The sequence below is a fragment of the Berghia stephanieae genome, chromosome 3, assembly GCF_034508935.2.
Source record: "Berghia stephanieae isolate SIO BIC M18660-M18661 chromosome 3, UCSD_Bste_1.3, whole genome shotgun sequence".
Taxonomy (NCBI): domain Eukaryota; kingdom Metazoa; phylum Mollusca; class Gastropoda; order Nudibranchia; family Aeolidiidae; genus Berghia; species Berghia stephanieae.
The window spans coordinates 25,003,247-25,019,484 of record NC_088362.1 but is presented as its reverse complement, the minus strand read 5'-3'; the positions used below and the strand labels follow the sequence as shown (position 1 = coordinate 25,019,484).

Genomic DNA, 16,238 nt, shown 5'->3' with positions numbered 1-16,238 from the left:
TTTTAATGGGATTCGAAAATAAACCAAACTTAACAATGTTCTGAATATAAAGTTAGTCATGCGCTCTTGCAAAGAGTTCTGTTTCCCTATGATTCTAGAAAAATAGACATAAATTTTATCTTTTTCTGAAAAGCATTTCATCTCTCTATTTTTATTATTTCAAACACATCTCCTTCCAACCCAAACAAGTCCAGCCCATCTAGTCACCACGAGACCTAGAAATCTCCTTCCAACCTAAACAAGTCCAGCCCATCTACCCACCATAAGAACTACAAATCTCCTTCCAACCCAAACAAGTCCAGCCTATGTACCCACCATAAGAACTACACATCTCCTTCCAACCCAAAGAAGACCAGCCCATCTACCCACCATAAGAACACACATCTCCTTCCAACCTAAACAAGCCCAGCCCATCTACCCACCATAAGAACTACACATCTCCTTCCAACCCAAACAAGCCCAGCCCATCTACCCACCATAAGAACTACACATCTCCTTCCAACCCAAACAAGCCCAGCCCATCTACCCACCATAAGAACTCTGTGCTTTTTCTTTCGGAATGATGAGTCCATCCCAATCTCAAAGTCCAGAGATTTTGAAGCCAACGTTGTCTCAGGAACACATCGACGGATTCCAAATTTGTTGTGCATCACAAAATCTGACCTAAGACGAAATAACACATTACTTAATTAACAATGTGGTTTTATGTTATTTAGTAATAATAATAATATTATTATTACAAAATAATAATAATAATAAAACTAATAATAATAAAACTAATAATAATAATAATAATAATAATATTAATAATAATAATAATAATAATATACTTATATATATATATATATATATATATATATATATATATATATATATATATATATATATATATATATATATATATATATTACAAAGTGATATATGTTGTCCGTATGACCCCCAGTTTGAATTTATATGTAAAAGCATAAAAATGTATAAATATAGAATAAAGAATTAATAGCGACAAATTATATAATAATTATATAAATTGAGATAGATTATTCTTATGGCCTCTAGTCCGAACTTGTGTGTGTGTATTTTTTTTAAAAATAGTATTTAATTTAAATCATAGTTGCACATTAAAAATTCGAACTCTATGTGGTAAAAATAGTGTGATATAAGGATATCATAGCTGTTGCAATATAAGTCCGAAATAAGCCATTACATATACTCAAGTGGATGGAATCGGCATAAACTCCAGCTCCATGGGACTTATGGCTCTTAATGACTACTATTTTTTTCATCCTCTTTCTACTTTCCACGAATTACAGGAATATTTCACATTCATGCAGCTGGACATTCAGTTGATTTTGTGCATAAATTAATGTATGCTTGTTCTTCTTCTTCGTGCTTGTAACATATTATCTATATCGGTTATAGAGATTGTAAAGCGCACTAAACCAACTGTACATGGGGGTCATGCACTATTTAAAATATATTATCATTTTTATCAACAATAACAAACAGCCCCATTTAAGAGAATATAGATAAATAATAAATTAAATTAAATTATCTTAAATTTGAGCTCGATAAGATTAGTCGTTTGCTGCAGTGGTAACATTGGGTTTTAATCTATCAAAATGAACAATATAAATTGACAAATTTTGAAGCAATAAACAATGGAATAAAATCAAATCATCATACTTGGGTTTAACAGGATCGTTGGGATTTTGATCTGTTAGAAGCGCCTGATTTGATTTCACTAAGTCTCTGGGTTTGAGGTCAGGTCCTTGCCAAGGAGGTCGTATGTCCATCAGGCGACCTGTGATAAGAATAAATGAACCAGTAACAATACTGCACACTATCCACTTTTATAGATTTACTCTAGTGTATCAAATAGAAGGGGGGGGGGGTGCACTTTGGTCAAACATCAGTAGAAGGAGAGGTCGGAATAGAATGGGGAGGGGTGCAATTTGACCAAGAGAAAGAGGGAGAGGGGTGCAATTTGGCCAATCCATAGAAAAGGGGGTGGGGGTGCCAATTTTGGGCATTTTCTAATTTAGGCGAGGCGAGATGTGATGTATAAACTGGTTTTCTTTCAATCAAATAACATACTGCTAGTTTGTTGTTTTCATTTCTCCTTTTCTTTGTTTTGTTTTTCCTTTTGGTGAATTTGTGTTGATTAAAATGGAAATTTGGCTTTAAATCAGAATATCTCAAGTACTGTAGAGCTTGATGAGTACGACGAATTTGTAGAAATGTCCTTATTTTAAAATAAACTTACGTTCATTTATTTTTCATGAAAACATGGTAAAAAAAAACAACAGACTTACGAGAGTCAGCCCTTGACAAATGACCTGTTTTTTGTGGAGATTTCGGTCTTTTGTGCCGGCTATCAATATTTCTGTCTAAACTGCCCTGATGAAGAAATATTGGGGTATAAATATAAATATATAAATTTATATAATAATATAAATCTCCATGGAGAAACATTTTTACCAAAATAGATCTTTTAGTATTATTTTCTCTGTGACCCTTGATATTAATTTTTATTTTTTAAGTTTTCTTTTCATTTTTTCTATAATCTATTATCATTATTATTTCTTTTTCCTTATTTTACTAAGTGCATATTAATTATATTGGAATGTTAGAAGAATGATGTAAAATTGTGTTTTACGACCATTCCCTTACGAAATCAATCAATTGAACAAAATAATAGTAATAATAATAATAATAATAATAATAATAATAATAATAATAATAATAATAATAATAATAATAATAATAATAATAATAATAATAATAAGTTATTTATATAGTGGCTCAACTTCCACATAAGTACTCAGCGGTGATTTACAATATTAATTGTCATTAATACTTATAGAAAAGAACTTATAGTTCTAAGACAACGATTGGTTTGGGGTTTTAAAATATATTATTTATGGATGGCTGTTTTGTTTTCTTCTTTATAGTTTTAATTCGCTGTGTTTTTATCTTTATTTGACTCAAATGGAAGATCATAAAGAAATGATAGAGAATAAGTTTGTATAATTCTGTGACCACCTTGTATCAGCAAAAATTTGTTTTGTAATATATAGCATTTCTATGGTATGTAAAAGAACACTGGAACATTTAGTTATGCAGAGATAGAATAAAAAGTTCAAGAAACAAAACATGCATTTTCAGAAAATTAAATTTCAAGTTAGTCATCAAGACAAGATGACAATAAAATTGTTTTTTTTTTTTGGGGGGGGGGGGGGGGCTTTTTTCTTGTTTTCTTTCGGATTTTTTATTTCCAATTAAACTTGCTTTCACTAATCCACATTTTAAAAATCTATTATTCTTTTTTTGAATAGAAAACCATGCATTGGGCTCCAACAAAACCCTCTCACATACTTACAGATCTTCCTTGAGACATGCGGTAATCCAATGTATGAATACATGCGACATAGTGCCTCTTCCAAGCACCATATTCATTGTCTGCGGGTGTGTACGGCAAAAACCATCCCAGTCGGACACACTTGGGCATCCACACCGTTTCCTTCATAAAACATGGAAAGTACAACATATAAACAATGGCATATCATGTGACTTTTAAGATGTTTAATCTTTTGTATAAAGGGTTCTTGGAGTCCCGATAGCTCATTTGGTAGAGCACTCGTTCCACACACAAAGGGACCATGATCGATCTTGGGTGCAGTCAAGATTTTTTCCGATCCCCCTGTCCACCCAGCAGTGAATGGGTAGCTGAGTCTGTTAGATTTGGTGGAAAGTACTTTGCGATAGACTAGTGTCCCATCCAAAGGATAGCAAGCAACTGCTATAGTCCATTTCACGCTAAAGAAACTGGGATAAAACTTCGGCTTCATGGGCCCAATGGCTCTGAAGGACTACACAGAGAGAGAGAGAGAGAGAGAGAGAGAGAGAGAGAGAGAGAGAGAGAGAGAGAGAGAGAGAGAGAGAGAGAGAGAGAAAGGGTTCTTGTCACTCAAACTTGGCATCCCATCTTACCATTTTCACTAAAAGAGTAGCAGGCCTTCAGAGTCAGTAAGCCCAATGGAGCCGGTGTTTATCGCAGTTTCTATAGCATGAAACGGAAAATAGCATTTGCTTGCAACCCTTTGGATAGTACCCTAGTCTATTGCAAAGTAATTTCCGCCAGATCTAACAGACCCACCTACCCAATCACTGCTGGGTGGACAGGGGGGCTCAAAAAAAAATATAAACTGCACTCGGGTTCGATCTCATTCCCTTTGATTGTGAAGCATGTGCTCTACCAACTGAGCTATCAGGACCCCCTAAAAGAGCAGTAAACGGATGCAACTGTCCCTTAAATTAGAGTAAAAAAATAAATGTGTAATGATTAAAATATCTTGTATATTTAATTTAGACTAAAAAATACTAAAAATTAGCTTGGCGCATCTCATATGTCAAACTCAGATCAATCAGCAGACGGATGAAATTTCATCTTTCACTTTCAAAGAAAACAAGTTTGATTTTAAACAGCTCGCTTCCATGACTGGAGTCATGCATTGATGATCTGTATCAATTTCAAAAATATACTTTGAGCAATATAAATAATGTGAATTTTCATCTAACAAATACATGGATATCGGCCATATATATAGTTCACTTTAATTTTTTTATAAAACATGCATTCAGAAAACAAATATCAATTCCTAACCCCAATACCACCCCACTTCCCCCTGACATCCCCAAATCCTTGTTTACACACTAACCTGTTCAGACAGGAATTTCCAGTGCCATGAAACCTGGGCAGCTCGGCATAAACTCTTTGGCTCTAGGAAAGTGAAGATGTAGAGGGACAAAAACCGTGGCAGCACCACAGTGAAGTCAAGATGTTGCATGGGAACTCGGTCGTTGAACCAAGTCTGGACAAACCTGTAATAATAATAATAATTATTATAATAATAATAATAATAATAAAGATAATAGTAATAGTAATAATAATAATAATAATAATAATAATAATAATAATAATAATAATAATACACACACATACAAACACACTCTCTCTCTCACACACATACACACACACACACACACACACACACACACACACACACACACACACAAACACAATATACATAAACTTTATGCACAAAATGTATGATTTTGATTTTGACTATAAGTCAAAATAATAGTAGTAGTTTGTGATCCTAAATAAGAATATCAAATACATTCTACTATCGTGATATGTTGTTCTAGTAATTTCAAATTTTAGGTTTTTATTTAAGGTCTAAAATGAGACGTAGCTATTTTATGTTATATGTTATGGGAATTCTACAAGCAAAATGTTGTTATACAAAAAGGTTTATTATGAAAATAAAGACTTTAAGGGCTGTAGCTAACTCTGCCATTAACTTAACCCATTATATCTTAGAAACGTTACTAGATCTTACTAAGTAGAAAAGATTTACTGAACCAATGACATAAAATCTTGAATAAAATGTGCTGCCTCATTGGCAGCCAATGCAGAATTTCAGGAGCACAAAATAATTGTTGTATTAAGAACATTATAATTATATATTATAATACATGACAATATCCATTTTTTTTCTTAAATTTATAATCTGACCTGTACTGGGATCGTGTGCATTGCTGAAAAATGACATCCAAAAATCGCTTGCGTTGAGAATCACTCCAAAGATCAAACTGAAAAAAAAAAAAAAATTGTTTTAATCAATGTGAAAATTTTACATACAGGACTATTCTATTTAATAATGAGAAATGAATCTATATTTGCCGATATATAGTCAAAAATAATTTTTTTTAATAGCATGCTTCAAAGATACTTTTAAAAACCAATAAAAGAGCAGAATAAAAATGAGAAGATTTTATAAAAAGAAAATACACACGAAAGTAACATTAGGGTTTAAACTCTTTTAAAAAACACATATCAAATAGTAACAAAAGCATCACATTAATCCCATTCTCATTATTATTCATTTACTTATTTACCTATCTAAACCAGCGAACAGCCAAGCCTTGATCCTAATATGTAATAAATTATGATTCTTACCCAATGGGAAACCAAGTCTCGCCTCTCTTTGAAAATCTGAAATATATAAAATTGGCATTTAAAAACTATTATTTATCTTCTACTGGCACTGAAACGATCAAAATGGGTCACAAGCGCAGATGCCAAAAAAATAATTCACAAGTTAGCAACAGGATATTAATAACAATGGTTATATCCTAAAATGCCTTGTGCCTGTAAATGAAACTGAACCAAGCCCACTTCACAAGATCTCTTCCATAAGTGAAATTAATGATGTCTAGTAAACTACAGGTAAAGTCGTAGTGATTTACAATGATGAATGTTAGTCATGGGGCCTTTAACTCTATCCTTACTGATCCTATTCAGTATTTTCCCAAAAGATAAATGAACTTTTTAAACTCAAAAAAACTCTCTACAAAACAACTGTATGTTCTTTTAATTAAACAAAGATCATTCTTCAAAGTTTGTGGTGTACAAAATAAATGTGAATAAGAAAAATGTATATTGTGTCGTAACAAATGTGACGATTTTGATGCAGGTGGTAAGGAAAGGGTTAAACACCCTATTATCATGAGTAAAAAAAAAAAGCAGCTAAATTATAATAATTTCTTTGTGATAAAGAGAATGCTGTTTCCAGCCTAGTACTGATTTTACACCTGAGTAAAGTAAGAAAATGCTCTTTACTCAACGGACTCAACATTACAGTCCAATGTGTGCTTTGACCTTCAACCTACATATAAAAAACTGAGAGTCATACAACTCGACCATAAAGACAAACATTACACAAAGCTTTGACTCGACCACAAACATTACACAAAGTATAATATCTCAAGAGGATAAGGGAAATAATTAGCCCAGGTGGAAATCTAGAAGATTATGATTGTTCATCCTTTTGTCTTTCATTATTTGATATGCCTCTTTCTTGTAATGAATACTAATAACGCAATGAAATGGCTTGCCAAACGGACATAAATTGAGTTTGTTATATAATACAAGTATTTTTTGTTACAAATAAGATGTTGAGAATTGCCTTCGTCACATGGCAAAGTCCTTGTTCAATGACATAATGCTACCTATATTTTTGTCCAATCTACAGAGACCTAGTAATCTATTTCACTGCTAAGTGAACAAATCTGAGGAGACAAAATTTCCCCAACCTGAGATCAAGTTCAGTTCTTCATATTTGGGAGCGGGTGCAAAAACTATCACACCATCAACACCAGAGACATATGAGTAAAAATATATGGTATAGCCTTACCTGCTCATTAGATGGTTTATTCACCATAGGAGTCCAGGCACTCTTTTGAGTTTTCAATTTTGCCGTGTGAAACTTATCATCTGTTACAGCTTTCTCACGTCTCATAGTTGTAGGTCTGCCTAAAACTTTGCTGTCATTCTCTGTGATTGCAAGCCTGGTTTGCATTTTGATTGTCTTCTTTTTGGTCATCGATGCCATTTTTAAGGTGAAAATGGCCTTCAAATAAATGCATCAAATCTGGAATAGTTGAGAAAGTGAAAAAGACTTGAATCTTAACCAAAACGTTCCTGATCCACGAAAGTAGGGTAAAAATTCAAAGTAATTATTAATAACTGAGGGATAAACTATTAACTATTCATAGCAGTTAGCAGCTGGATACGCTCTTTTCAATAAAATAAGCTTATAATATACTAAAAGACGTTATAAGAAATAAATAGACCTTATAAGAACATGTCATCTTGAAATTCCCAAAAGTAACTCATTGAAGAATAATTGGATCATGAAAATATATTGATCTTTTACTATTAGGCCTAATAGTCTAGATCTTTCTCTGCTGTAAAAACATGCTTTGCACAATTTAAAAAAATGAACAAATGTGCAGTTTGTAGTGAGTCAAACCTCTTAAAGCAAAGAATATCTTTCAACCTGAACAACTGGCAGCTGTCTCATAATTTTTACAAGTATAATCAGAGGTATATGATATAATTTTCTGGAGACCTTGCCACCAGCAACTACATTACCTTATTATGTACAATATGCAATATCAGTGCTGATGGTGACAAAAAGTGAAAAAGTAAGAAAATGAACGATTGCCTTTAAGCCCCATTTTTACTGCACTAAACCCCACTTTTAGAGCAATTGAGATGATAGACTATCATTGATACTCTAGCTAACTTCTGGAGAGTGGGAAACTGCACCTGTGTGTTCCACCACACATCAACTCTCTCATTGCTAGCACATTGTTTCGAGAAAATGTAATTTTTAAAAGGAGGAAATTCCTCCTCTGGACTCCAAAATCGCGGATTTCCGCGAATCCGAGGAAAACCATCAGCACTGCAATATCATTCTTTAACACAGTTATAAGGCATTATCGTGCCACTCCATTCTCTGTGTACAGGATTATTTTTATCTCAATTCACAATGTGACTTGGTTTCACAATGTGACTTGGTTTGACAAAGTGTCAAATGCTGACCTTTGGACAGGAACAAACCAATAGCAAATGGATGTCCAAGTCAGATGCAGAAAGTGGCGATGGGTTGGCCATACCTTGCGGATAGAGCCCTGTAATATAACCAAGCAGGCTTTCGAATGGAATCCACAGGGGAAAAGGAAACGGGGTCATCCAAAACAGACTTGTAGGATAAGCCTTCACCAAGATTTGTGCGTCTCCAATCTTACCTGCGCAAAGGTCTGTGCCAAGGACAGAAGAAGATGGAAAAGTGCTCTTGAGGCCCTGTGCTTCACCAGGAGCCAAGAGGCATAAGTCAAAAGAAAGTAAGTCACAATGTGACATCATCAACATTATTAACTATGTCCCGTTGAGTAAGAATTATTTTATTTTACAGATATATAAACCATCATACTATCTGTTTGATCCAAAAAGATTTTATTCATTAACCGTCCATCCTCATCTTTCCACAGATCATGAGATGTGAGTGGATATCTGTAAGAGGACCAGTAGGAAAATCTAAAATTTGAATATGTGTTCAAAAAGTAATAGTAATACCACAATATAACCCGATCAAGCAATCAATGTAAACAACGCATCAGGCAAATTTATGGTGCTCTGACTCTTCAACTCATGTCTTTTACAGAAAAGAAATAAAAACAACAATAAAATCTCTCTCTCTCTCTCTCTCTCTCTCTCTCTCTCTCTCTCTCTCTCTCTCTCTCTCTCTCTCTCTCTCTCTCTCTCTTCTCTCTTCTTCTTCTTCTTCTTCTTCTTCTTCTTCTTCTTCTTCTTCTTCTTCTTCTTCTTCTTCTTCTTCTTCTTCTTCTTCTTCTTCTTCTTCTTCTTCTTCTTCTTCTTCTTCTTCTTCTATCTATCTATCTATCTATCTATCTATCTATCTATCTATCTATCTATCTATCTATCTATCTATCTATCTATATATTATATATATATATATATATATATTTATATATATATATATATTTATGTCTTTCTATTTCTTTCTACTCCCTGTTCTTGTAACCCTTAGCCAAAATACTCATAACATCCGCCAGTCGCACAAAACTATGTGTAACCCTGAACGTTTATAGTCGGAGTGATAGTAATATATCTAGATTAGGATTAAATTTAGTAGGCACGAAAAATCACTGGCTAAAAACAATAACAAAGAGCTGAGTGACGTTGATTCCGTTCCTTCTATATAAATATAAGACATGAGCTGAGAAATTGTTATGTTGATCAGAGCAGGGTATTTATTGTATCAAGGCCAAGGTGGGGAATTGTGCTGCTTTGATTTTAAAATAGGCAGTGCAATCCAAAACATAAATTAGATTAGCATAAGCAGAAGGAAATAAAACTTTGCCGCAACGAATTCCGTCCCGTGTATCTCTCTTTAAAGGTCGAAAACCATATTTTAAGGTTTTTTTTAATCAACGCCACAAAACGAAAGATCTTGATATCCTCAGTCACAGTCACACTTCTTACATGTTACATACAGTACTGGAAATAATAGATATCTAGATCTACTAGCAGTTTTGGCTGTTTCTGTAGGGAATTAAAGAGACCGCTTTTAAGTAATCGATTGACCTTTCATACTAAGAGTCTAATATCGAGCTCTGTATTTTAAAATCATTATTACTTTCTGCAGAAATAATTCAAGAAAAAAATATATTCGCCAAACCTTTCAATTTCAAGGCTAAACCTGTTTTTCTCGACTTGTAAACTTCCGGTATTGTCCTGCGCAAGTGAAGCGTTGCTATGCGAGATTGGAAGGGACTCAATAAACATTGACAAAAAATTATGGTACAGGGACCTAATTCCCAATTTCATTTCTATTTTCTTTGAAGCGACAACGGCTTCTAATGGTGTCACACTACTATGATATGATGATCTATCCAGGCCACAAACTCATCGCCACACTCGTGTATGGTCGCGAACCCGCCGTAAGCTTCGTCACAACGACTGGATGCTCTGCGGGTGTTCGGCTTCGGGCTCTTGCTTCTTGTCCAAAATCGTACATGTGGGACAGGTGGCAAATCCCCACTGATGAAGCGACGCCGCCATGATGCAGTGTCTCAACCGAAGTCGATTCGCCGCCATCCAGTGTCTCCTGTTGTTGGTACAGAAGCCTGGCAACTTCTCTTTCAGTTTCGATGAGTCTATCTCCATACCTCCTCGGTGGATTTAATTCGTCCAAACTCCAAACCGACGTCCATCTCGTACGCTCAGCCCTGTCCAAAGCCAGGGAAGATAAGTCCAAGAGTTGCTGGGACATTTCGGCTCGAAATGGGAGCACCGTCCATTATGCGCTTGAGAATGTTTTTCCCATTCCCTCTCTCAATCTTATTAAGCCAACCAGTTGTAATCATCTCCCACGAATTTTGAAGCGACGTGCATTTATTGGCAGGTCTGCACTGATAACCCAAATTGTTAGGGGCTTATTATTATTAATGGAAATACTTTCAAATCCACGCACAATATTGTCCATTACAACAATATTAAAGGCCATGTTGCGTTTGACTGACTGTCAGGCCCCCAAATATGTGCACATAATTTTTGAAGATATTGAGGACTAGGCAAGAAAATTAACATAACAACCATTAAAATACGGGCAATATCTGACCATTGCTGGCTACATGTTGAAGTCACATTAACACTTTTACAAAGAGAATGTGTGAATGGGAGGGACAATGCTTTAATAAAAGACATTCCAATAACAACAACGAGCCCATGACAATTTGGGTTATCAGACCTGTAAATAAGTGCACATCGGTCCTAACCCATCATTTAAAATGTGTATTATACCGGATGATTTAGATGCTCCAATGTTGAATTGATGAGGCGTATTTGACTAGGGGTTGAGTCTATTTGTTTAATTGAAGAGAAATAACCATAGAATTAGACAGGGTAAACATAACAGAACTTCTCATTTTCATTTTCAAGCTGCTTTCTGGCATGTGGTACACTACATTTTATCGGGAGATTTTTTTTTGTATGTTTGCTTGTCTGTTTTGTTTATTTTAGTTTGTTTTGTTTTTTGTTTTTTTTTGTTATCGTTTTGTTTTGTTTTTTGTTTTTTTTGTTATCGTTTTGTTTTGTTTTGTTTTGTTTTTTTTTTTTTTTTTTTTCTGTTTTGTTTGTTTTTGTTGTGTTTAGTTTTTTTTTTTTTTTTTTTTTTTTTTTTTGTTTTGTTTTGTTTTGATTTTGTTGTTTGTTTTTTGTGTGTTTTTTTTTTTTTTTTTTTGTTTTTTTTTTGGGGGGGGGGTGGGGGGGGGGAGGTTGAATGGACAATATTTGTGTCATTTTTTTAGATTTCCTTAACAACGATGAGCCCATAATGAATTGGGTTATCAATCCTGCAAATAAGTGCACATCGATCACAACGACGTATACTTATTTTCAGCTCTGATAATCCAAACTATTATGGTCTTATTGTTGTAGTAGAAATATTGTCAAACCAACGCAAATTATTCTCCATTACAACAGGAGTCTCTTAAAATCAAACAGTACGAGATTGCTAACAATGCCACCAGCTGGATTGAATCCTTTCTGAGTAACAGAGTCCAAAAAGTAATTGTCGAAGGTAAAGAGTCAAACACGACAAAAGTTGAGTCAGGAGTACCGCAAGGTACTGTTCTCGGGCCACTCCTCTTTTTCATTTACATCAATGACGTGCCAGAAGGTCTACATCCGGGGTCCACGTTGAAATTGTTCGCAGATGACAGCCTCTTGTACAGATTAAAAAAACAGGGACGATACGTTGATACTACAGCAAAATATAAATAAATTGCAGTGCTGGGAGGCAAGATGGAAAATGGAATTCCATCCCAAAAAGTGTCATGTCCTCAGGGTGACAAACAAAAAGAAAAACATAATCGACTCCAACTATGAAATCCATAACGAAGCCCTACAATACGTGGAGAATGCAAAGTACCTCGGCGTGACCCTGGACAGTAATATGAAGTGGCAGAAGCATATTGCCAACACAGCTACTAAGGCAAATAAAACCATGGCCTTCAACAGACAAATCCGCCACTGCCACCAATCTGTGAAAAAGAAATGCTATGAAGCATATTATGTCAGGCCCATACAAGAAATCATTGAGCTAGAAAAAGTCCAACGTCGGGAGGCCAGATTTGTCAGTGGAAACTATGGGCGGGAGATGAGCGTAACTCAGTTCATGAACGATCTCCAGTGGAAAATTCGTTCCATCAATAAACTCCTCGCATTTCACAAAGCACAAAACGGAAAACTCGAAATTCCAACTGGCCATTTGAACCGGAACAACAGCAAAACAAGAAACTCAGCATTTAATTTTGAAATCTCCCACTCAAGAACAAACCATCATCTTTACTCTTTATCCACCCCCCCCCCCCCCCCCCTTGATGACCAAAATATCGCTCCTTGCTTCCCTCTAAAACCCCTGTTACTGAAAAGATGGCCACACAATCTTCAGCCTTAAGCTTTGGCTTTAATGGAAGCAGAAGAGGAATGTATAAAAAGGGCCCGTTATCGCCTCCTGCTATCAGACCTCCAAATTAATTGTTCACGTCGGTCACAAATAAACTTAGTTTCCTAACTGTACCTTGAAAGGGCCGGTGGTGGGTTAAAATGAATACTGGGCTGCTAGAGTATAAAGTATTACACAAAGATACATATATAACAGCTTCCAAATATTTTTTTTTAAACAACTCTTATCACGAAACGTTTCGGTCTCAAAACCCTTCTCCAGCGAAAGACAAAAACAATTGATGGTTAGCCCGTTACTAAGCAATAACCAATCAGAATATTTCCTGTCATTTACCCCGTTTCGTCCCCTTGACTATTTGTTTCCTGTATGTAAAGACCTTAGATACTCTTAACAGGCACGTGCTGTCCATAAAAGCACAGTAAGCACTGTTTACCCAAGACTTTCAAGATCGTTGCGTATAATATTGAAGAGGAAAGTAAGACGTACGTATACAAAATTTTAATATAATAAGTTTAACTAATTGTGATGAAAATAAAGAAGTTGAGGTGGCAGAAATGAGGATGTTGAGACGGTCACTTGGCTGGACAAGAAAAGATAAAGTGAGAAATGAACGAATTCGAAGGTTGACTGAAGTTATAAATGTATCAATAAAGATGAGAGAAGATAGACTGAAATGGTTCAGACATGTAAAGAGACGAGATAGGGGGTACGTGGGAAGGAAAGTATTGGACTTACAATTAGCAGGAATGGAGAAAATGGGACGCCCAAAGACTAGATGGTGGGATAAGGTAAAGGGTGATATAAAAGAACTGGGCCTGGAGGAAGATGATGCTCTGAACCGAGATGGATGGAGATGTGGCATTCATTATGGCAACCCTGCAAAATGGGGGATAAGCTGAACGAAGAAGAAGAAAAATTAATTTTAATGAAAAATTGGGAATTGTAGCCTAATATGATAAAAATAGAGACAAGCAGAAAACAATCTTCTTTCCCTTGCCGCTATATGAGACATATAGATAGTTCGAAGATGACGTCACTCAAGCCTTTGTTGTTATATTTTGCCATCCGCGTTTGTGAGTTATTCTCATTGAACTGTATTAATCTGACTTTAAACGTTCATGGTTACACACAGTTTTATGTGTTGGTCTGTTATTCTTCCGGATGGCAATGTTATGAGCTTCTTAGCCAAGCGCATACTATCTATAGAAAGCCACGGCCGTATGTGACATCAGTCAATAGTAGCAAATATTCTAGGCCTAGGGCAGCATTTTCAAATGTGAATGCCTTTGGTGATAGCGAGGGTGACTCGCGGCGTTTTCCAAGAATCCATTGATTAGAGAAGTGAGAGGGTCTAGTTGTGTGTGTGTGTGTGTGTGTGTGTGTGTGTGTGTGTGTGTGTGTTTGAGCGTGTGTGTGATATTATGTTTGTGAGCGAATGTATGTTGGGGTGACCTTGGAGGGATGGGGGTGTCATTGGTTTGTGTTTGAGTGATCCATGAAGTTTTATCTCTAACGATTGATTGCGGATAATATTATGAGAAATTGGATTCAATAGTCTGATGTCGGGTCGCCCAGCAACGGCGGCCATCGTGGTTCTAAACAAAGAAAATCGGTACTATTTATTCTTCATGCTGACTAGAACATTTCATATGTCTTGTGATCAGAATGTGTAAAAGTCAAAACATGATCAGATTTATTATGTTTTTTTCTTAAGGATACGCATTTATGCTCGTCGGAGAAATATTTCATAAGGGCGTCCGTCATTGTTCCGATAGTTTAGAGCCAGTTACTAAGTCACCATGCGTCATTACGAGGGAAGTGACGTTATGACTGTTGAAGCGTATTAATATAATGCTTGTCCAGGATAACCAGACACGACACGCCTGACCCTTAGTACATGTCAAACTTAGTCAAACACACAAATTGGTCAGGCCAGTTAGTGAGTATTTCTCATATTTTGACACACTGATAAAGGGATTGCATCTCAAAACCTGACGACACGATTAGTTTTTTTTCAGTCATCTGTGTTAAAATTCTGAGTGATGCTCAGGATCTATAGATAGTATGCAGATGACGTCACTCAGGCCTTTGTTATTGTTTTTGCCATCCGCGTTTGTGAGTTGTTCTCACTAAACTGTATTAACCAGACTATAAAAGTTCATGGTTACACAGAATTTGTGTGTTGGTCCGTTATACTTCCGGATGGCAATGTTGTGAACTCCTTGGCCAAGCGCATTCTATCTATAGTTAGAATGAAGATGACGTCACTCTGGTCGTTGTCATTGTTTTTTTGTTTTTTTTTTCCATCCGCGTTTACGAGCAATGCTCACTAAACTGTATTAACCAGACTATAGATAGAATGCGCTTGGCCAAGGAGTTCACAACATTGCCATCCGGAAGCATAACGGACCAACACACAAACTCTGTGTAACCATGAACTTTTATAGTCTGGTTAATACAGTTTAGTGAGAACAACTCACAAACGCGGATGGCAAAAACAATAACAAAGGCCTGAGTGACGTCATCTGCATACTATCTATACACTTCCCGATGGCAATGTTGTGAGCTTCTTAGCCAAGCGCATACTATCTACATGCTGTTTACTCCAGCTGAGAGGCAGGTACTTAAGGTGGCTACAGGTTGTCCGTTCACGGGCAGCGGTTGATTTCATGGCCAAAATACACGTTATTTTAAATTTCGAGTCAAAAATAAAACAACTTAAATGTAATAAATTTTAATAAAATATACGATAACTGACATAATTTTGTGTTGCACTGTATGTTGATTGGTTGAAGAAGTGGAGGCTCAAACTATAAGATATAGTTTAAAAAGCATCCATGTTAATAGCTTGGCAGGCATAGCAACAAGAGGTCACAGAGGAAACATCAATGGAGATGATCTATATTAACTTTCCATGTGCTCGAGGTCATTGGTCACATTACAAAGTGTGTTCAAAGTGAGCCACAGAGTGAAAAAGTGTTCACAGCTTTTGAAACATCTAACACCACGATTGGTCATTTTGTTCAGCTTGATACATGGGTTTGATTACAACTTTCATAAGCACAGCAACGTGTTTACATTTAATGACAAGATATGAAGTGAATAGAAAAGTGCCAGAAGACAATAGAGAAAAAAATTTTTTTCGCGGCGGTGGTGGGGTTTGAACCTGCGACCTTATTGGTACGACAACTCCGCCTGGCAGGTGAGAGCGTGGCTCTACCGTGTGAGCTATCCACGAACACTAAAATATTCGTTTCAAACTCAAAGTCATTACTAGATCCCTCTCTCACCCACTTCTTGAGACCGCCGATTCGTTCGTACACCACCATCGCGAAT

At 35.8% G+C, this 16,238-nt stretch overlaps 1 protein-coding gene across 3 annotated transcripts in view; it reads right to left on the bottom strand.

Annotated features, from left to right (window-relative positions):
- LOC144967418 (epithelial cell-transforming sequence 2 oncogene-like) overlaps positions 1 to 10,178 on the bottom strand; it is a 58,539-nt gene extending 48,361 nt beyond the window's left edge. Inside the window, exons 1-10 of one of the 3 annotated variants that reach the window (XM_078904589.1) lie at positions 10,113 to 10,165; positions 8,844 to 8,923; positions 7,260 to 7,496; positions 6,023 to 6,058; positions 5,579 to 5,655; positions 4,719 to 4,881; positions 3,380 to 3,520; positions 2,313 to 2,397; positions 1,684 to 1,801; positions 531 to 663 (exon numbers count right to left, since the gene is read on the bottom strand). In XM_078904589.1, the coding sequence (XP_078760715.1) occupies positions 531 to 663; positions 1,684 to 1,801; positions 2,313 to 2,397; positions 3,380 to 3,520; positions 4,719 to 4,881; positions 5,579 to 5,655; positions 6,023 to 6,058; positions 7,260 to 7,457 (951 nt within the window). In that variant the 5' untranslated portion in view covers positions 7,458 to 7,496; positions 8,844 to 8,923; positions 10,113 to 10,165. Of the gene's footprint in view, positions 1 to 530; positions 664 to 1,683; positions 1,802 to 2,312; positions 2,398 to 3,379; positions 3,521 to 4,718; positions 4,882 to 5,578; positions 5,656 to 6,022; positions 6,059 to 7,259; positions 7,497 to 8,843; positions 8,924 to 10,070; positions 10,092 to 10,112 lie in introns of those variants that run through there. The other 2 variants (XM_078904588.1, XM_078904590.1) reach the window with 2 other exon arrangements.
- Positions 10,179 to 16,238: the final 6,060 nt, after the last annotated feature.